This window comes from Pleuronectes platessa, chromosome 16 (assembly GCF_947347685.1).
Source record: "Pleuronectes platessa chromosome 16, fPlePla1.1, whole genome shotgun sequence".
Lineage (NCBI taxonomy): Eukaryota > Metazoa > Chordata > Actinopteri > Pleuronectiformes > Pleuronectidae > Pleuronectes > Pleuronectes platessa.
The window spans coordinates 22,767,859-22,790,219 of NC_070641.1; the positions used below are offsets into that span (position 1 = coordinate 22,767,859).

General features: G+C 48.7%; 1 protein-coding gene across 3 annotated transcripts; it reads right to left on the reverse strand.

The window, feature by feature from the left end:
* Window positions 1-1,544: 1,544 nt before the first annotated feature.
* Window positions 1,545-22,361, reverse strand: LOC128458501 (serine/threonine-protein kinase N1). 3 transcript variants are annotated; one of them, XM_053443351.1, is made up of 22 exons: window positions 21,962-22,361; window positions 10,196-10,496; window positions 9,887-10,032; window positions 9,662-9,782; window positions 8,888-9,033; window positions 8,590-8,803; window positions 8,316-8,510; window positions 8,110-8,219; window positions 7,625-7,768; window positions 7,345-7,420; window positions 7,031-7,166; window positions 6,706-6,796; window positions 5,572-5,657; window positions 5,157-5,229; window positions 4,163-4,254; window positions 3,875-4,051; window positions 3,669-3,731; window positions 3,496-3,572; window positions 3,251-3,393; window positions 3,065-3,172; window positions 2,859-2,939; window positions 1,545-2,641 (listed from the first exon to the last, which is right to left on the reverse strand). In XM_053443351.1, the coding sequence occupies exons 1-22, from the start codon at window positions 21,980-21,982 to the stop codon at window positions 2,438-2,440; spliced, it is 2,805 nt and encodes a 934-aa protein (XP_053299326.1). In that variant the 5' UTR covers window positions 21,983-22,361; the 3' UTR covers window positions 1,545-2,437. The 3 variants fall into 3 exon arrangements, with proteins under 3 accessions (XP_053299326.1, XP_053299325.1, XP_053299324.1); XM_053443350.1 differs by lacking the exon at window positions 21,962-22,361 and adding an exon at window positions 13,838-14,031; XM_053443349.1 differs by lacking the exon at window positions 21,962-22,361 and adding an exon at window positions 12,456-12,940.

Consider the following 22,361-nt stretch of genomic DNA (forward strand, 5'->3'; position numbering starts at 1 on the left):
AGAAACTTTTTTTTGCCAGTTATGTTTATTCATGATTTCCTGTTAAGCGAATCGTAATGTTCCGTAGTTTTGGAGCAACACCATCATTCAGTCGGAGTCATATCTGTGTCCATCAGGCAGATTTAGGTCCAGTATTCACACTCTCTGTTAATAATGATGGACGACTTCCTGTTGAGAGATGAAGCCGCCACAGGCCCTCGACCAATCAGGAGTCAGTCTCAGCTGTCAATCAGGACGTTTCTCCACGATTTGATGACATCAAATAACAAATTAAAACGAAAATTTATCGGAAATAGTAGCACTTGATCATCCATAAAAATCTATTTGAGGTGTGCTTATACATTTTAGTTTGGTCCATGTCCCGTCTACTAATATGGAGGAGGTGGGGTTTTGAACATGTACCGCAGCCAGCCACCAGGGGGTGAACGAGACGCTGCTGAGTCCGATGATCAGCTTTTAACAGTTTAATCACGACCGGATGAAATATCGTGAACGTTTGTTATAATTCAGACAGTTTCCTGTGAACGTGCAGGACAGAAGATCAGATGAAGGTTTGGACCTGGACATGTCCCCCCCCCCCCCCACCCACCCAGTGCACAGTGATTCAGAGAAAATTGTTTTTCCTTTTAGACGGAGAGCGATTTGAAACATTTTGCTGATGGAACGAAATTGCTCTCCTGTTTTTTTTCTGTAAAGCACATCTGCTTTTTTAAATGAAAAATGACCACTCACCATTTCTGCACAATCATGCTTTTAAAGACTATTTTTAGTGTGTGTGTGTGTGTGTGTGTGTGTGTGTTGTGTGCTTGCTTTACTTCTTTACATCTTAATTTCCAGTTCCCTCCATTAATATTTCCAATAATCCTTTCAGCCATGAACGGTTCAGGACGTCATTATCGATAGCAGCTGGGACCAGACCTGCTCTGCATGACTCTTCATCCTCAAGCACTTTCCCCGAGCATCATCGACTTCCTGCTGCAGAACCGGTGGTTTGATTCCCTCCCGTTGAATAGAACCGGTTTGCCTGAGTTCGGAGGAGCCACACGGAGGCAGCGGCTGCAGCTCCGGCCTGAGCTCGGTGATCTGGGGTCAGTGTGGGACCGTCTGTGGCTCCACACCTGTCACGTCTGTTGTTAAAGGTCCAATTAAGTATAATTATAATACTTATAATAATAATTTCAGATAGAAAACTGCATCCGGCATCACCAAGGGATCAGGACACAGATCATTCAAACAGGCACTTTGAATCTGGGAGAGCGAGAAGGAGAATAAAAGATTTGCTTCCGCTCGAGTCTGAGGACATTTGCAGATTTTTAACTTTTGGTCCTGATGATGCAAAACCACACGTTTCCCAATCGTCTGTCCTACAGACTCACAATCAGAACAACTCACAAAAACACATCATTCATTTCAGGGGAGGAAAAATGATTTTCAGACGTCGGCCTCGTCACAGTTTCTGCTCTGAAATGTTCCTGAACGTGAAAATACAGATTTAAATAATAATAAATGAATAAAAACAACCGGAGAGAGGCTCAGTGCCTGTGTGTTGGTTTCACATCTTTACTGAGTCACAGTTCCAACACGTTTCACCAGCAAATGACAGATGGAGAAAACAGACGAGGGACAAAACAAAAACAAAAAAAACATCACAAAACAGAAAGAAATCTGTAAAAGCTTGTTGTCATTGAAAAATGTAACTGTTTAAAAATCAGTGTTGTGCTGAAAGACAGAAAGAGACGAGATCCAGACGCACAAACGTGAACCCACACAGGAAGCGCCTCTCTGTCCTCTGGCTCCCCCGTGTGCTCAGGACCAGGCGATGCATGACGGAGACGAGGACACAGCGAGACACACTGAGCAGCAACACACAGCAGAGAGAAGGGGACAAGGGGACAAAGGGAAAGACACAAACTGCTTCCTGTCAGAATCCTTGTGTGATACCGAGGCTCGTGAAGCGTTTCAGTACAATCACTTCTCCACCGTGTCGCAGCGTCCATCATCTCATCTTCCTTTTTTTTTTTTTTACATAATCTGGATTATCTCCTGTCATCATCGCGACTTCCTCCTCCTCCTCTAAAAGCCACTCCAGATAATCTGGAGGTCAGCAGATCCGTGACACCGCGAATGTGTGCGACACAGGATCAGACTCCACTGATCCTCGATCACAGGCGCCCGGCCTCCGTCCCGTCCTCCATCCCGTCCTCCGTCCCGTCCTCCGTCCCGTCCTCCATCCCCTCGCAAACACAGACAGAGAGAGAGAGAGAGAGAGAGAGACAGAGAGAGAGAGAGAGAGAGAGAGAGAGAGAGAGAGACAGAGAGAGAGAGAAAGAGAGAGAGAGAGAGGAGGGTTCCTCGCCGCCATCCAGCTCCTCTCCACAGAGTCGGCCTTCACGTCTCCTCTCAGAGTCTGTGGGCCCCTGACCCCTGACCCCTGAACCTAACAGAGGTCGGAGATGTAATCAAAGTCCTTGAAGAAGTCCTGTTCCTTGCGGGACAGCGTGCGGCGCTCCCTGGGCGGCGTGAGGGTCGGAGGCTCGGCCGTGAACTCTGCGTCGAAATTGCTGACGTCTTCTTTTCCCGCGATGGACGGGACGAAGGGCGGCGGGACTTTCCTCTGGAGAAGAGCGTCCCAGTCCAGACCCTGAGGGACAGAATCAGACTAGCATTAATATTCAAGGTGCAACATGTGAGAACTGGTCAATTCTGATATATTAGCGATCAAGCTTTTATCAAAATGTAGATTTTCTCGATTTTAAAGAAAAAAATGGTTGTTTCTCCACATTATGTTCATATATAAGTATAAAATAAGATCTTCTATCATTAACCTTGGACTCAGTTTACTTGTTTGGAAACCTCACCCTGAAGAAAGGTTGTTTCTTCACGTCCTCAGCATCTTTTTCTCCGGAGCCCAGACGCCTCTCAGGATTCCTCCTCAACAACTGGGAGCAGAGAAACAAGCACAAGCTGCAGATAAACAGGTTTCATCTCAAATAATAAACAACTTCCATTCTCACGTTTCCAACACATGAAGGATGTGACAAAGGAAGGACACCAGGAGCCTCACCCGTCTCATGATGCCGATGGCCTCGGTGGAGAGGAAGCGAGGGTAGCGCACTTCATCGTTCACTATGCTGTCGAACACCTCCTCCTCATCGTCACCTGGGAACGGAGACTGAGAGAGAAAGAGTCACATTAAAAAATAAAAAGAAACAAACTCCACTGTGAACTTGACCTTTGACCTTCGTCTCACCTCTCCAACCAGCATCTCGTAGACCAGCACCCCGAGGCCCCACCAGTCCACTGCTCTGGTGTACGACGTGTCCGTCAGCACCTCAGGGGCCAGAAACTCAGGGGTCCCACAGAAGGTGCTGGTCCTGTCCCCAAATCCCATACCTCAGAAAGACAAAGGAGGACAGAGTGAGCTGAAGTGTGAGGACGGGAGGAGTATTGACCGAGCGGCTGATGGGAGACGTATAATAAATAATGGACACTCACCTTCTTTGCAGAGTCCAAAGTCTGCGATCTTCACGAACCCCTCTGTGTCCAGCAGCAGGTTGTCCAGCTTCAGGTCCCTGAGGAGGACAAGCAAACCGGTTTCACACCAGATCCAGAGTCTAGAGAAAAGAGTGTGTGTGTGTGTGTGTGTAAGAGACGGTACGACAACTCACCGATACACAATCTTATGGTCGTGAAGGAACTGAAGACCCAACACCACACAGGCCGAGTAGAACCTGTCACACACACACGACCAGTGGAGACACAAGCTGTTACATAGTCAAGCTTAAGACATCGAACAGATCGTGTGAGCACAGACACAAGTGTGGAGCTTCCCAAAGAAAACACACACACACACACACGCACACGGAGAACTCACACAGCACGCGGCTCAGAAAAGACGTCAGCATGTATGTGCATCATGAGGTCTCCTCCTGCCGTGTACTCCATGACAAAACAAACATGTTCTGGAGTCTGGAAACATGCAAACAGGTTGACCAGGAAGGGATGGTGCGAGCCGTTCACGGCCTCGAAGATCCGCTTCTCACACATCAGACTGGAGACAGACAGGGGGGGGGGGGAGGGGACGCAGATGAGACAGGAAGTTTACACAACGTGAATGAACTGTGCAGCGGAGACTGGAGGTCACCGAGCGCCGGGACGTCACCTTTCAACCTCGTCCCGAGCAACGATGTCTCCCTTCTTCAGGGCTTTGATGGCGTAGAGGCCGCTGCTCCGTCTGTACTCCGACAGCAGCACCTGCAGAGTCAACAACCAGGTGAGAGACTTCAGTGAAACACAACAACAGATAGTGACCCTCCTCTGTCCAGCCATCTTCTCTCTCTCCCAACTTAAACAACCAGACTGTGTTTATTAAGGTTTCTAGAGGCAAAACAACAGAAACACTGTCTTCACTGTTTCCTGCTGATCTCCACCAACACCTGAGGTCAACATTTGCCTCAAGGATGTGTTAAATCAACACATTATATTATATCATATTATACTGCATTACATTGCATCTTGCTTTTCACTTTTACTTCACTTTTTATATCTTTTATCTTTTATATATTCTTATTTAGATATGTTTATGTCTAAATAAATGTTACTTTGTATAAATATTAGAAAAAGTGATTAATAAGAAGTAAATAGTGAGTAAATATATATTGCTTTTCTTATGTGTGTTGTATTTATTGTGTTTTTATGTTTCTATGTTCATTGTATGCACCAATAACCAGAGCAAATTCCTGGTAGGTGTAAATGGCAATAAATACTTTCTGATTCTGATTCTGATTCAGCTGCTCTATGCTCCTCTGAGCTCAGCAGCTCGTCTGACCCTGAGTCAGTTTGGTGCTGAGGAGAGTAACTACAGTGAACCGCTCTGGACCTGGGGTTGAGATCGTGTGTGATGTAACGTCTCCAGCCCACAGAGAAGCTCAAAGGTTCCCGACGCTCACTCGGTTAACTTTGGTTGAAAAGAGGAAACACTGGGTTTATCAGAACTTCCTCAAAAACAACAGCAGCTAAATAAAAAACTCAGAGCAAAGAAAGAAAATCACAATCATTTGATTTTTAAAGATTTGGCTGAGAAGAAGAGAGCTGTGAAGAGGCAGAGCAGCGTGAGGGGTGCTGCTCGTCTTGTGAGGACATTAGGAGACTGGTACCTTTCCAAAGTGTCCCCTGCCGAGCACAGCCATCAGCTTGAAGTCCTGCAGGCTCACCGGGCCTCTGCTCGCTCTGAGCAGAAAGATTACCATCAGATTAGTGCAACGCAACATATGAGGCCGGAGAAAAGCACATCCTGTCCGTGTGTGACAAATCCACAACCTCTACAGGTCGGGTTCTGCTGTGATTAAAGTTCATCGTCTGTATTCGTGTGTTTCTCTCCATCTGCCACAGGAATTAATTCACGACTGGAAAAACGGGTTCCACCACAGAACCATATGTGTGCGGGGGAGTGTTTCTGGTGTCAAGCTGTGTCGGCCATATTGCAAAGAGAAAAGCTCAGGTGTGTCTGCACGTGTGTGTGTGTGTCTGCACGTGTGTGTGTGTGTGTGTGTGTGAGACGGGTTTGTGCACCTGCGTAAAGAATTCTGCGACAGCGATCTGGTCCGCTGCTCGTTCACAGGGACATCCTGTGTGGGCGGGGCCTCGATGACCTGTTCCTGTGGGGTGGGGGGGGGGGGGGGGGGGGGGGGGGACATCAATAACATGTAGAACAAACAACAACAGAAACGAGGACAAAAACATTCGTCAACATCTGGAACGACCTTCAGTAAAACCAGTCAGCTGACCCCCGGGCCTTGCCTCCCCCCCCCCCCTCCCCCCGTTCCCTCCTCACTGCTAATTAGTTCTCTAAAAAACATCATCAGTAATTAATCCCATAATACTTCAACCCAGTCGGACCATCTGCCACAGGCCGTCTCTCTTCCCCCCCCCCCCCCCCCCCCCGACTTCTCTGCTGCTCCAGTTCTCTGTCTCCAAAATTCAAATGTGCTTTATTGGCATGAACAGAATTAAACAGTGTTCAGCTGCAGCTTGTTGCACGTGTGAGGATTCATTATGTGTTTATTAAAGAGAATAGATTTAGTGTTGAATTATGTTTCTTCGACATAAAGTATTAATTTTAAATTATTGAAGGTCATTTCCTTAAGGCTCCTTGTTTTTAAAAGTATGATAAGAAGTTTTTTATCTTTATATATTTCCCCTAAAACAAATCTTCTAACTTGCATTGATTTCTAAATTACAGATTTTTGGGTGTAATATTTTAAGTTATGTCTTTATCTGTTTTTTAAATGTTCTTTCAGTTTCACTCGTCTCATTTCCTCCTCCTCTCTTTTCCCTCTCTCTCTGAAACTCGTCCTCTTTTAGCGACACCTCTCTCTCTCTCTCCCTTGCAGATCGTGTGATTCACACTCGGTAACAAACGAGGATTTGCTCTCGACCAAATGAAATCTCTCCTCCATCCACGTTAGTCTCTAAATCTGTCTCCCTGAGTTTTCACTTCTCTAATTATTCTTCCTCCTCCTCTTCTGTCTCTCTCCGGCTGTCAGGCTCGTCTCAGATTTCCCTGCAGCTCACAGAGCGGTGGCCTGTGAGAGGCTGCAGGTAGGAAGTGAGCAGAGCGGTAACATGATCCTGTAGAGATGCTCACCCCCCCCCCCCCCCCCCCCGGCCTCTGTCTGCTCTCCTTCCTGTTCCCATCACACTCACCGAGGCGGCGGGGGCGTCCACCACGTCTCCCCTGGTCTCAGGTTTGGGAGGCGAGTCGCTGCCCAGATTCAGCTTCTCCACCGAGATTTCTCTGCAAAGCAAACAAGGACTAAACTGAGAGAAGAGAATCTGAGTCTGTGTCTCTGCAGAGAAACAAACAAGATGCTGACATGGAGAAAAGGACTCGGGCCATGGAAGAGGAATGTGAATAAAGGGAAACTAGCAAATAGTGTGTATTTATATATCACTTTGTGCACATAAATACTACTCGTGGGGGTTTGTGGGTCCTGAATGTTCGACTGTGAACTCTTGAATGTTCACATACCCGGTGCTTCGTGTGTTGCTGGAGAAACTGGGCGTGTAGGCCGGGGCGTTGCTTCCACTGGGGATGGCGTTCCTCAGCAGGCGGACCCAGGTGGCGATGTCCACGTTCATCTGCCGAGCACGCAGAAAGGCTTTGCCTGCAACACACACACACACAGAGACACACACAGACACACACAGAGAGGACTGTAATGTACAGATTGAAACCAGGAGGTGACTGGTTCATGTTTTGCAGGGTGGACTGGGAATGGATCTCTATTTGCGTCTCCTCTGAATGGTTTTAATCCCAGTTCCAGAGGTACCTGGTGAACATACCGTGTTGTTTGGAGAAAACCTTCTTCTGCCTCTGGAGCCGTCGGCCTCGCTCTATTACTGGGTTGAAGAAAATCACCTGAAACAAAAATCACAAATATGATGAAGTGACAAAACTGAAACTGCAGTAAATGTAAATGTAATGCACATCTGAGGTTAAACAGACTATCAGGGGCTAAGAATGATTTCTGATGTATTATTATTATTATCAAACAACACTATTGGAAGCCCCTTGTGTTGTCTTGTGTGTGTGTGTGTGTGTGTGTGTGTGTGTGTCCTGCACCTCGGCCAGCAGCAGCCCCTGAGGCTCCAGCTCCAGCTGAACCGTGTGTTTTTGGTTGTCCAGGAAGTCTTCCAGCTTCAGGTACTTCAGAGCGCACAGGGAGCGATAATCTCTCCAGTACACAGCGATCTCCATCTCTCTGGACTAATTACACACAACACGATGTATTCACTGCTCACAGCATCAATCTTTGAGGTGTTAAAACTGCATGTTGTTTAGTTTCAGGGTTATAATAACAGAAAGAGTTTTAGAAAATGTATATACTTTAAAGGACAACTCTTATAAACAGATATCATCCTTAAAAATATGAATAATATCCACATTTGTGTGATTAGTACACAAACTAGCACAGAATGTAGTTTAAACATGTCCTGGATATTGATTTATTTACAGGGATGTTTTGTTCTCACGTACAGAACCTCAGGAACCTTTCAGGAAACGACCTGGACTTCAGTGCAGGTCTGAAAGCAGCTTCAGAATCTTACCCTCTCCAGCTCTACAATGAAGGTCTGATCCCAGGCCTGTTCTCCAACCGTTCTCCAAGCTGACTGACCCACCACTGTGTTCTCCAGCTTCAGCACCGCGCTCACCTCCGCTGTAAAACACACACAGACACACACACACATCAGAAATGAGCCTCTTTATGGATGAAATGTAATTCATCAGAATAGAACATAGTGTCTGTACGCACTGGAGAGCTCGTCGGTCTTGCCCGGGATCTTGAGGCTCATGCTGCTGGTGCTGCGGCTGTAGAGGCCACTGAGTTTGAAGGAGGAGCGTCCGTCTCCCAGAGAGTGAGAGGGGAGAACCACCGGGTTCCCTCTGCTGCGCCCGGGGATGACCTCCAGCAGCCCCACCGCGCCCAGGAGGTGCACCTGAAGAGTTCCTGGAAAGAACGACAGTAAAGATAAGAAAGCTGATCCTGGTCAAGGCCGGAGACACACGTGAAGGTTTCTCTGTCGGACCTGTGAGAGGCGACGGCTTCATCAGGGTGCTGTACTGGTTGTGGACGTAGGGGGTGCTGTGACGGGAGCTGAAGGCCGAGGAGGACGCCAGCACCAGCTCCTCCTTGATGAGGCAGGCCTTGGGATGATCCTCCGGCAGCTCCTGCAGCCGCTGCTCCAGAGAACACCGGAGGAGGTCGAGCCGCTGGGACGACTCGCTCAGACCACTCTGAGCCTGAAGGACACATGATGGTGATGGAAGGATTAGAACAGATGAATTATCATATCTTAAAAATCTGTCTCATCTCCCAGCTCGCACCTCGGCCATGGCCTTCTTGTCCTGGACCTTCCCGGCGCCCAGCAGCCGCAGCATGTTCTTGGCGCCCTCGGCCATGGCGTGGTCCACCCGGTAGTGATGCCACAGCTCCTCCACACGGAGCTCCACCCCACACATGTCCGGCTTACCTGGTAAACAGAGTCATGTGACATGTGAGCGACAGCAACATGCAGCAGAGAAGATGTAGAGAGAAGATATGTGAACAAAAATATAGATTATAGTGGTTTTAAAGCACCGGGATGATGAGAGGACGTGTGGAGAATAAAATTATCTAAATCAGTGAGTTTGTTCTGCTCTTTCTCTGAGCTCTTGTTCTCTCTTTCATCTCCGTCTCCGTCCGTCCTCTCCCGTCTCTCTGTCGTCCCCTCTGTCTCAGTCCTCTCTGTCTCACTCCCGTCTCTCTGTCGTCCCCTCTGTCTCCGTCCTCTCAGTCTCACTCCCTTCCTGGCTCCCTGCATCTGACCTGCCTCCTCTCTAACCTCTGGTAAATGAGCCGTGGCTTTTAGTTGTTGGGCAACATCAAGGGGATGCAGGAACATCAATACGGCTCTAACCTGGTCTGTAATGGACAATGTGTGTGTGTGTGTGTGTGTGTGTGTGTGTGTGTGTGTGACTGGAAGCCTCTACAATGTTAAGTTCTAAAGAAGAATTGATCCATCACCACCTGCATCATGAAATATGCAGTGTTTAGAGGATGAGAGTGGCAGGTGGGATGAAAGAGAGGGAGAGCATGAAACACAAAGGAACGAGGGATACTCTGGTTGTCCTCCGACTGCTCCGTGGCCTGCATGGCCTTCCGGACCTGCATGCGGATGATGTCGATCTTCGTCTTGCTGTCCTGCAGCATCTGCTGAGCCGTCTGGAGGAACTTCTTGTCCTGGAGAACAGGAGGAGACGAGGGGGAAGAGTGAAGCAGCACAGATCGAATGTTACAGAATCAGCCGATGCAGAGATGTGGACGTGCTGCTGACAGCTGAGTACCTTAGTTCCTCCATTCAAATAGATGGGAATCATGTTCTCCGCCCCCTGTTTGACCTTCAGCTCGATGTTGAGCTGCCGCTCCAGAGCTGCGATGCGATGCTGGGAGGCCGACGTGCGACTGACCGACCCCGGGGACCGAGGGGAATCTGGGCCAGAGGAGTCAGGGGTTGGTCACAGAACAGGCTACAGATCTTAACTCATTATTTATATCCTCAGAAGGATCATAAACCAGTGATTTTACATGTTAAATCGATAAAACAAGAGATAGACGTGCACAACATGTCCTGAAGCTGGTTGTGGATGAACTACCTGTGTTGTCATCGGGGCCCTTCACCACGATGTGTGCGTCCAGCTCCTGCAGCTGAGTCTGCAGCGACTCCAGCTTCCGCTTGGAGCTGCGCAGCTGCGAGTCCACCTGCTGGGCGTTCCTCTTGTCGGTGGTGGCCCGGCGCAGGTTCTCCGCACCCTCCTTGATCTTCAGCTCCTTGCGGATCTCCCGGCGGATCCTCTCGCGGTGCTCGTCCAGCCGCTGCTGCACGCTGGAGTCGGAGAAGTCGGAGTTCTGGTCCAGGCCGAGCTGCTGCAGCACCGACAGCCCACCTGGGTCGCTCTGAGGAGAGAGGAAGGAGGAGGAGGAGGAGGAGGAGGAGGAGGAATCAATGAGAAGATATTACAAATAGGAAAGTTCAAATGTGTATGAAGAGAAACGGATTCAGAGGTGACACCTCCAGCTGAGAGGTCACGACCTTCAGAGCTGGGACCGGTCACCTCGCAGAGTGAAGCATTGTGGGAGGAAAACAGGAGGAAACAGCGCGTGGAAGCTGCTGAGCTGCGACTGAAGAGCTGAGTGCTCACATCAGCTCTCTGCTGATCAACACTAATCAGATCAGAGGGGATTAGAGCTGCAGTAATACCGACTGAAATCAATCAGGCTCCTGTCGGCCTCTGGACGGGTCACAAGGAAACACACACACACAGAAAAAGATTCAAGTTTCATCCTAACACACCTGAATCCATTTATCTATAAACTGTGTGTCTGTGTGTGTGTGTGTGTGTGTTTGTATATGCTGTGTATGTATAAGTAAATGTATGCAGACACAAGTACGTGGTTGGTGGAGCAGTTATCTGCTGGATGGTGATTGGCTGCCGAGCAGAGATTTTGCTGTAAGAAAGTGGAAGAAGAGGAGGAAGAGAATAAACGTGTGGGACGATCTGAAGTGATTAAAGCTCGTGTCTGTGTCCAGTGAGTCAGAATCAGCCTTCGGTGACTTCATGGTTAAGACACATGTCACAAAACCACAGTGTCCACACCTGCCTCCTGCCTCGGGGGAGCGTGTGTTACGTGTCAAACCGTCTGTCCCTCGTTTATATAAAGAATAAAAAGGGAAAACGCTCAAATAAATAGAGAAATGAGACCTAATAGTCACATTATCATATCATAACAATCACATGAAAAACAGCTTTTAGTGATGAGTATTTCCCGATGTCACAAATAACCATCACTCATCACTCATGACCATACAAGGGATAAAAATAAAGTGAACCCTTTCAACAGCAGCATGCAACAGGCCTTTAAAGGCACAGTACACATATATTTTGCCAACAGCAACATAACAAAAGCCAAAATATACATATTAATATCAAGCTTGAGGAGGTTGAACACGTTATCGACCTCAGATCAGTGAAATCTCTAAGAAAAGTTGAAAACCACAACCTCTTCACTCAGGAGCAAAACTCTTGTGATATTTATTGTGATAATTATCGATAATCTTTTCCCAGATCATCCAGACGAGCAGAGAACCACATTCTCCATCAACGTTATTGAAAAGGCCTTAAAAGCCGACCCTTAAATGTCATGCGTTCATTTAATGTTGTGACATTAGATCTAATCGGCTACACACACACACACACACACACACACACAGACACACACAGGGTATAATGACGGGGTGCTCAGGCCCTGTCACTGCAGCGTGCAGCCAGCCGTCCAGCTTAGCAGATCTGATTACAACTTCTTAGGTCTGTGTGTCCGTCCAGCTACATGCAGGCCGGGGCCACAGCTCTGCTCCCATTAAAACCATAATCCATCTGCAACACAACACAACACAACACAACACAACACGACGGCTGCAGGATCTGAACCGCTGCTTCGATGTTGTGTCAGCGCACAACTCTGAAGTAAATCAACTGAACGTGTTTATTGTGTTGTTTTCGTCAACTCATCAACAACTTGTGGACGTCCTGAGTCGTTCATCGAGGCGACAGAGAGCAGCTGCAGCGACAGGAAGGGAGAGTTTGTGCCGTGACGCACAAACGTTCAACACAATACAACTGAATCCCTGGTGTTTTACAACAAAGAGCCTCTGGAGCGAGGAGTAAGACGAATCGCACAGCCGAGACAAATCACGACAGCACACGGGAATAAAACCTCACGAGTGATTCGCGGCCACAAAGACGTGCTCAACAGGAAGTGAACGAGGAAGCTGACAGAAAAGAGAAGGGCCGCGGTGATGGATGGGGAAGAGAAGAGGCGGCCATGTTGAGGCCTGCGTCGGCTGCAGTTTCCTACCCGTGACTCAGCGTCACTCTGCTCAGTGGCTCCGGGGGAATCGACTGTTCGATCCCCGGGCAGCTCCTCCAGTGCGTCCTCACTGGCCATGGTGGGCCTCCCTCTGGTGTCACGCCCGGGCCCCCTCCTTTCCTCTGTCGCCTATCACACACACACACACACTGTCATACACACACTAACGCTGAGCGATTCTCCTGCCTCATCAAAATCCAGGATGTCCTCCGCCGCCAGGAATCAGACGCCGGTGTAAAGTGAACGTGGCAGAGGAAGAGAGAGCGGCGTGCACCGATCTCCACCCCGCTGCTTCCTGTTCTGCTCTCGCCCGGAGAGAGAGACGTCATGCGACAGACGTGCACACACATGGAGGAAGCTTCTGTAAGTGAGAGAGCTCACAGACACCAGCTTCCTGCTACCGGGTTTCCAAAGCTGTTGTGAAAGATTGTGGTGATGTCAAAGAGATGATCAGAGCAAGTACAGCAGATCATTAGGTGTGTGTGTGTGTGTGTACATGCAAAACAGTGCATGTCGGAAGTGTGCAGAATTATTGTGTTATCAACCTGCGGGTCTGTGGTTTTATTAAAGTGCACTAAAAAGTGGTGAATTGAGAAAATAAGGGAAGAGGTTAAAGGTCAAACATCCCCACGATGCAGAAGTGAAACCGAAGCGACCTGAATGTTTCCATGTTGCACATCTGAAGCCAAGCGAAGCGATTGGAGGACGGAGGCTCCACCGATACACAAGCTCGACCAATCACAAGCCTCAGCTGTCAATCGTGTCCCGTCCACTAACATGGTGGAGGCGGGATTAAAGACCTTTCCTGCAGCCGGCCACCAGGGTTGGTTGAGACGCCACATGATGTCCGTCTTTATTCGCTGTCTAAAGCTGTGTCTCAATTCCGGGGCGTCCCCCCCCCCCCCCCCCCCCCGGGAGAAACGACTCCTCCAGTGGGCGGGTCCTTCCTGGTCCGACCTATCACGGGGAGCATTTGCGTTTTTGCTGACAAATGTCCAACAGGGACGAGCTGATGCCGGCCCTCGTCCTCCTGGCTACAGACGGTGTCGCTGCTGTCTGTCCCCGTCCTGTCAGTGAGACACACACACACACGCCCACGGGGGGGGGGGTCACCGACCTCCGAGCCCTCACTGTGTGGCAGATGGCTCTCGCTGGCTCCCTATCTGTATCTGTGGTGCCATGCAAACAGGATTCACCAGAGCACAGTGTAGTTCTTCTACCTCACTCACACTCCTACAGGGGAATAGGAAGTGAAATAACAAGAAGTTGGGCCGACAGACGCACAAACACAGGCAGCTGCTCGTTCTGCTCTTTGTTTTAATAAAACACAAACGCTCCGTGTGTCGTTGAGCGGTGAAATGTGTCCTTACCGAGCAGCTCGGCCTCTTGGAGCCTCCTGAGGGATGCAGGGCGGCGGCTGCAGAGATAACAGCCCCCATGCATCCATACTGTCCCTCACCTTCACAGATACAGGTCAGCGCTCGTCTTCATCAGCTCGAGTGTGAACGAGTCAGAACGTTGAAGACGAGCTGCAGCGACGCCTCGTTCACTGAGTTCAGTCAAAGTGCTCTGACCACAGGATCAGGAACTAACATCACTTCACTTTATACAAATGAGGCTTAAAGTCACAGTCTGTGCTTCAAATCTGCGTAAATGTTTGCAAATGACATTTTATAGAATGTTGATGATTTTTAGATCTTAGGCCAAAACGTGTTTACTTTCTTAATTCCCGTTCTTCACTATGAAACCTCAGCGACCTTAAAAAAACAAAAACCATATTTGAGAAATCTTTTTAATTTGGTCCATGTCCCACCAGACAACATGGAGGAGGCAGGATTCATGAGCTGTACTGCAACCGGCCACCAGGTGATTCACCGTTAATAATGTCACGTTGATTATTGATCTCACCTCTCTTATATAATCTCACACCCTCCATCCCCCCCCCCCCCCCCCGCCGCCCCCCCAGTGCATGTGCTCCTCGTTCCACATTCACACATTTCCTCTCGCTCCCTCTTTCCTCTATGATATTATCAATCCGTCACAGATCACCTCCTCGGTGTCGGGTTGGCAGACCTCAGCCCGGAGCCGGCGGTGGTTTGACACGAAGCCTCAAATCCCTTTGATTGAGTCTGAACGGCCGTCAGCTGCTCCTGGGCCTAGATATAGAGATGGTGTCTTTTCTGCTGGGGTGGAGAGACGTTCGGGGGGGGGGGGGGATTTCTAACTCATCCATCCACATACCCAACACTCACCAACAACTCCAAATGACACAAAGCGATAATAATGATTAATAATGACTGGGCTGGGGACTTTTAACCTGATTGTTAACATGCTGCCGAATATAGACGTCATTTAATAAATGTGGCCTCAGCCAGATATCAAGTGGAAGTGATGTTATCAAATATCTCAGCCTGTGTAGGTGTGTCCCCCTTTTATTGTTGTTGTTGCCTTGAAGTGTCACGTTGTGTTTCAAGCTGCAGCGACAAACGTGACCTGAGGAGCGAAGTCGTTAAAGGAAGTGACATCGTCAGGAGGCAGGAAAGAGACTGAGGGTTATCAGGAGAGGAAACCATGACCCAAGCAAACAGAAAGGAAAAGAGAAAGAGGGAAATTAAGGTCACATTTCCCTTAATAGTGCCATGCATCACAATAACAATGTGTGAGAGAGAGATAGAGAGAGAGAGAGAGAGAGAGAGAGAGAGAGAGAGAGAGAGAGAGAAGTTGGGAGAATCGATGTAAGTTTTAAATTCCCCTCACATCCTGATGTCTCCACACTCTGCACGCTGTGGAGGGATCTGGGTTAAAGGGGGCGGCTTGGAGTTTGCGGCGGGTTGGGAGAAAGTGAATTCCAATTAATCTCTCTGAGCACACACACACAGACAGACACACACACACACACAGACACACACAGGACTCGTACACATGAATTAAACAGCAGTGTAAGACTGTCGTCTGGATGTTTTGATGACTAACAGGAGACGTAGCAGATCTGAGAGACGAGTTAACTCCAGGACTCTGTTTCCCCTCAGTCATCTCACTCTGCTTCAGCTGGTCTCAGATCTGCACAGAACATATGTGACGACAGGCGTCTTAGCTTAGCATAATCTTAGTTTAGCATGAAACCGGGAAACAGAAGGAGACAATTAGAATCATTTGACTCGTGTGGACTAAATGGAGGAGAGCATTCTCCTGGATATCCCAGAGGCTCATTCCACGATAGCCGATTGGCTCCTAGATCAGTCCGAAGGTAACACAACCGACACACAACACCTCCATCATTCATGAACCATCTTATATTTGCTTTTGTTTAATCCGCACTTGAAACAAAGCGACAGATTCCAACAACAAGTCGACTCTGTCCCTCTGTGAAGGAGTTAACAGTTCACAGACTGCACCTTGGACTGGGTGCATTTCCTGCTAATCCCTGAAATCCCTCATATTCCAGAGAACATTCTCCTGCCAAATCTCCTTTTGCCGTTTTTCCAGAGCATCACGTCTGTATGTAAACGCTCTGTGCAGCCAGAGCGTCATGAACGCACCACGTGCACCAGGGTAGACGATTTCTCCCAGTCTGGGTAAACAGGAGAACGACTGTCCTGAGGGTGAGGTGAGAAAGAGTGAACTGTGTGTGTGTGTGTGTGTCAGTGCACATCTGTCTGGGGCAGTGTGCATGTGTCGGTGTGTGTGTGTGTGTTTGTTTGTGTGTGTGTGTGTGTGTGTCCGCTCCACAGCTGTAGGAGGAGCAGATCAGCATGAATGGCATCTTTGTGAAAGGGTCGATCTTCTCAAGAGACTTCGGTCAACACTGTAAACGTGTGTTTGTGTTCCCAGCTTTGTCCTTTGTGAAACTCTGCTGCAACAAACAGCCGCTGTGTGTCGGCTGCTGAGGAATCAGGCAGAATAAAGCCTCAGTGAGAAAAGCTCTGCTGTGCACACACTTAATCTGCCCCCGTCATGCATGTAACACAAGCTCCAGACATCATGACAAGTGAAGGACACTGAAAGGAAATTGCACGACGAGTGGGGGAAATGGTTTTTGAGGTTCTTTATCTTGAGTCGACCATGAAGCCAGTGCAATCACCTGCATTTGAAACCGTTAAGAGGGACTTGAATCCAGCAGACACAACCCACTGTTCTCTGAAGTGGGCCAACACGCACAACCTGCATAAATGAGCAGCGAACAAAGTTGTTGACCTACAACAGTCAACCTGGATTAGTCTGTAAGGAATGAGGCTCTTTGTGGCTTTTACAGGAGAAGCCACTTTAACCAGTCGCTTCCTGATGAGCTGGATTTAATGGTTCCAGTTTGGGAAGGTGGGGTGCAGGATAGGAAACATCCATCTGCTTTCTGCAGCTCATCCAGAGTTGGTTCATGGTGGCAGCAGAGTATCCCCTTCGGTATCCCAGTGGTTTGTGGGTCGTCCTGTGGGATCCTGAGGTGTTTCCAGATCAAATGAGATACAACTCGGTTCCAATTCGAGAGCTGCTTCGTTTAGATAACGCATTTCAAAGATCCCGAGAAACATAAACCAGAGAACTGCGCCCTTCCATAGTATCTACAGTAGCTAGCGCCGTGGACGACAATAGGACCGTAGGACAATCTGGCAACGCAAATACAGAAGATAACCAGGCCATCTTGTTTTTGTTTATCCTTTGCAAAATACTTGATCTAACATGACCATAACTTTGTAGACCAAGCAGGTCGAGCTACCTGAAGTATTTGAGAAAATGCTCTAGTTTCTCCAGCTGTGTTTGAGTTCTACCCCCAGACGTCCAAAGGAAGGCGTCCTTCAAAAAGTGACTATACTCTGGGTTCTGATTGGTTGTTTGGACGCCTCTATATCCAGGTCACTCATTCTGTTTGCAAACCACTTCCCAAAAGCTCTGGGTGAGATCAGCAGGTCACCAGGGGAGGCCGGTGGTCAGGCTGCCCCACGGCCTGAGCAGATTACACGGAGCTACCGACCCTCGGCTTGGATGAAGTGGAAGTCAAGCTCAGGAAATAGATGGAACCAAGGTGTCCCAACTCCCGGCTTTGAGAACATCACCTCTCCGGGGGAATCATGTGCAGTTCAATTCAAAAAGTCGGGTGAGCTGCATTAAGACAGGAACTTGATCGTAGTCGCTGAATGTTTGATAAGCAGCTGTTTCCACATGTGGCTGTTAGCAGCTTGGCAGCGAGAGGCTGAGAGCGCCGCTCTGTGAGGGAATGGTGGAGCAGCCGTGACGGTAATGGACGTGGAAAGCAGATTAAAAATGATTATGGCAGAAGGGCTGAGGGGGGATAAGAGGTCCATTCCATAAAGCAGATGATTATCCCTCTTCACTGATGCCGTTGATTATGATAGCAAAGCATTAATAATCATGAAGAGGAGATGAGTTGAGGGAAAACACAAACGTTAGCAGATTTAACAGTACGATGGAAACAGGAGGCCAGTGGGAAAGGGAAGATGTGTTCAGGTCACAGGAGTCGTGACTCGTCTGCAGAAAGTAGAACCAGGGGATATTTAGTTTTGTTTAATTGTCTCGCTCCTCATTTAGTTTTGTGCAGCTGATTATTCTTCTTGTTGTTCTAGTAAAACGCCCGAAGTCAACAACGTGTTTCGCTCGTCCTTGTGTTCAGAGTCTTTGTGACTTTTCCACCATGTCTGTGAGTCCCAGCCTCGAGCTCAGTGATGCCTGTGACTATATATAGATGTTTAGACGTCACATAAAAAGGATGAAGACAAACTGTGTTAATAAAAACTTCCCGTGAAGAGTCAGCAGCTGCAGGAACGACAGGTCACGATGGAGGCGACTGGACGAGCTGCTCTGAACTCACTGAAGAAGACTCGTTCTCTTCTCCTCTGGACTTCCCCTCTGCAGACGCTTCATCCCCTGTTCATCAGACTCTTTACACTCCTCCTGTTACACCTCTCATAATCTCTCCCACATTGTGAACGGAGGGTGAAAAAACCCCCGATTCAATTCATCCACAGAGACGTTAATAACAATAGCTTCAGTTTGGGTTACGTTCTGAGGGGGGGGGGGGGCTCCTCGTGGGGCTTCCCTGCTTCTATCTCTGCAGGTAGCAACAACAGCTCCAGTGTCGAGGGCATTAACTGGGCCCATGAAGCTCCCAGTCTGTGCTCCCCTTAAACCCAACACCGCTGCAGAGGCACGACACACAGGCTATCACATGACCCCTGTGCAGCGGCGGGAGGACTCATCTCCAGGGCCTCAGGGTGCAAACACACTCAGGTCACATTTCTCTTGACTTGAGTTTCTCACAGAACAGCTTCACCCTCACATGCTGGTATAAGGAGGCTGGTGCTACACCGGGTTCTGAAGTCTGCGATGTGTTGCACCACTTCTCTAACTTGTCCTTCTCAGCAACACATTCTTCAATCCTGTAACACCAGCAATCCCTCAAAGCCCTGAACCACTCACACAACCAACCAACACACAGATGGACACGAGTCACCGGTCTGACTCGCAGTGAGATGGTCTCTGTGGAGTTTAGGTGGTTTCCTCCTACTGGTATCAGTGGTAAGCACGGCTCTGGACGCCCAGTGGGTGATGGGCACGGAGCAGCTGTTCAGACTGGGCAGCTGAAGGGAATCAGGCCAGTGGACTGGGCCACAAACACAGGACAGACATGGAGCACCACTTGAAGGGAGCTCTACACTTCAGGGTCGATCTGCTCCCTGATCAGTTGGAAGCTCGGGGTGAGATGAACCCACTGGTTTTATTGACCAGTGCCATCGATGCATTGAAGCTGTTAATGCAGCAGTTGCATGTTTTTCCACTGGTGTCTGTGGGAGACAGATTTCTGCAGACACAGTTTAATCCTGGATTCAAGCGGGAGGGTCTGGATGTTGGGGGCATGCATGTGTGTGTGTGTGTGTGTGTGTGTGTGTGTGTGTGTGTGTGTGTGTGTGTGTGTGTGTGTTACAATGCTCCCCTCTTAGGGGGTCAGACACACAAGTCTGCAGCCTCTTAATCCTATTATTTCCATCGCAGTGGCAGCTGGACACACAAATGAATGTGAGTGTGATTCAAGACATCATTGTGCGTCCTCACACACGCGAGAAACATCCACAGACCTCAGCTGCTTTTATACCAGCGTGCTCACAACGTCCTCAGACGCCATTAAAGAAATGGAGCGAGCTGCTTCCACTCGCGATCGATAAAAAAGTAATCTGCAGTTCTCTCCCATGCAGAGGCGGCGGCTCCTCTGACTTGCAGAACTCTCGCAGACGATAATGACGGGAAACCAACAGGAATAAAGAATTCATGAGAGGTCGGCCGCGGAGCGAGAGGCTGCCTCCGAGTGGAGGTTGTGTTTTCAGGCCGAGCGCTCACGTCCTCGACCGGAGGCTTGATTTACACACCTTAGATCCATCTGAAGGAGGAGCAGGGCCAAAAAATAAACAGGCCCCAAATCAATGGACCTGTCAGCAGGGATAGAGACGACAGGAAGGAGCCGACAGCTGAGCTGCAGTTTACACCGATGGGCTCTTTCTGTGCATAATTACTTTTAATCAAATGATATTATCACTCGAGCTTCATCGTTTTTGACTAAATCGAGGAGGTCAAGTCACATTCTTTTAATTATTTCGGTTTCATACGATCGAGAACGACACTTTTTTAAAAACTCAAACAGGACCTGAAGCTGCAGCTCGATCAGCTGTTCCTGTTGATCCTAGTGCCCACACACACACACACACACACACACACGCACACACACACACACATCGTAGCTTTCCAGGAAACGCTTCAGGCTCCTTCTCACTTCGGGGAAAGTGCAACATGCGAATGAGTCAAACTGGTCGTATGAAGGACGGAGTGTGAGAAACAAACTCACATTGGACTTCACCGCACTTTGTCTCATGTCTTCACGTGTGTTGATGGAGCTGCTGAAGTTAAAGTGAAGCCTTGTGGGAGGAGCTAGTGACCACAGAGCCACGTGCACGCTCCTGACCTGGACAGAGACTGGAACTCAAACTCTCCCACAGACCCGCCCATGACTCACCCCACTACGACCCGAGGGCACCGCCGAGTCGCAAATGGAAAAATCCTGTCACGTATTTAGGTCCAAACTGAGCTTTGTCAAGGTTGTTGTGGAGAAACCGTGTTTGTCTGCTTTTAGAAACATTAAAAATACCCCTGACTTTGTTGTGTCTGTATTGATTGTATTATGTATAACTCAGATTCCTGCTGCTCCGATGTGGAGAAACCACCGGGCCCCGGTTTGAGATGCACGCAGGCGTAAATCAAACTCCACTCCCTAGTGAGCAGAGGAACATCTGCAACATCTAACATCAAGGAAGTCCCAAGGTCAAGATGGAGGACACATCCAAAGGTGGTCAGATCCAGACGGATGAACTGGTGATGGTGGCGGTCGGCAAACAGCAGAAGAAGACAGCTGTGACAGAGGAAGCCACAGAAACATCAGGAACACGAGAAGCTGGACAGACACCGAGGTTCCAAGCAGCTGAGACACGAGACCCTCAGACCTCCAGGCCTGTGGCACAGGACCTGAGCAGGAAGCAGGAAACTGTCCACACGGCCTCAGTCGTCGCTGAGTCACCAACGTGGGAATCTCTCCGTCTGCTCAGTGCGAGCGACCGCACGTCTTCACGGGTCCGTGTGAAAATGTGGTGAGTGTTGAGTTGGACGGCTCCGGGCGTCTGGTCGGCTCGAGAGCTTTGATAACAAGATGCTTCTGTGCTCCTCTGTGGGAAGTGCAGGATGGAGGCAGGACATCTGAGGCCGAATGGGCAGCTTCGGCTTGCACCATCACCACCCCCCCCACACCCCCCCCACACCCCCACCCAGCTCCATCCCACACATCCTCACCTCTGCAGATGTCCACTCACCTCCAGTTGTTTACCTCAGTGTGTTCATGTGGATAAATGAACCACTGTTAATCTAAAATCATCTGATTTCAAATGTTACTATGCAGAATGCTTCAGTTGTCATGGAGTCAGATTGTTAATTTCCATTTAAACCAGTCATATACATATATATATATATGACTGGTTTATATATATATATACATATATATAAATGCATATTTACAAGTGTTTGGTTGTACCACCAGACGTTTGTTAGGTGGTGAAGTTGAAAATACTTTAAAACATGAATTAATTTTTCGTTGACTCGTCTTATCTTTACTTGTCAGGTGGTTAAATGTTAAATGTTAAAATAAAAGACTTACTGTACTGATTATTTAAATTTTTGTGATTAATTATCCATCTTTAAATGTAAATTTGGACGCTTAGTTTACTAAATAACTGGACAATAGAAAGCAGTAAATAGAAAACACTACAATTAGAAACTTATTAAACAAATGAAAACACATTTCTGTATAAAAAACGTGTTTTAGTACTTTTCTAGAACTTAATGTGTCATTGACCCTCATCTGTACTACATATAGTACTTTATACTACACATCTGTACTACATATAATACTTTATACTACGTATACTCGCAGCAGTTGTTAAACTCACCTGTAGCCCGTTGTTAGCCATCAGGAGTCTGGGGCTCAGCCAATCAGGAGAAGGGAGGAGGCTCCAGGTGAGGTGTGTCGCGGTGTCACAGGATCATGTTCGGAGCTCAGATCCTCCGGAGGTTCTCTCACCGATCACAGCCTCCCGGAGCTCGCGCACTCTGACGGGCTGACTGAGGACATGGAGCCGGTGGAGCAGGTGAGCAGCGCGGGGAGGAGGAAGAGGAGGAGACCGTCACCTGGCTCCGGGAGAGTGATCTTCATCCTTCACCTTCATCCTCTCATCCTTCATCCTCTCGTCCTCATCCTCTTCTCCGCCGGGACTCAGCTCCGGTGCATCAGCGGGTCTCCGAGGACTCGTTCCCCGGCGGCGCTGCTCTCTCTCCCGCTCGGCTCTGCGG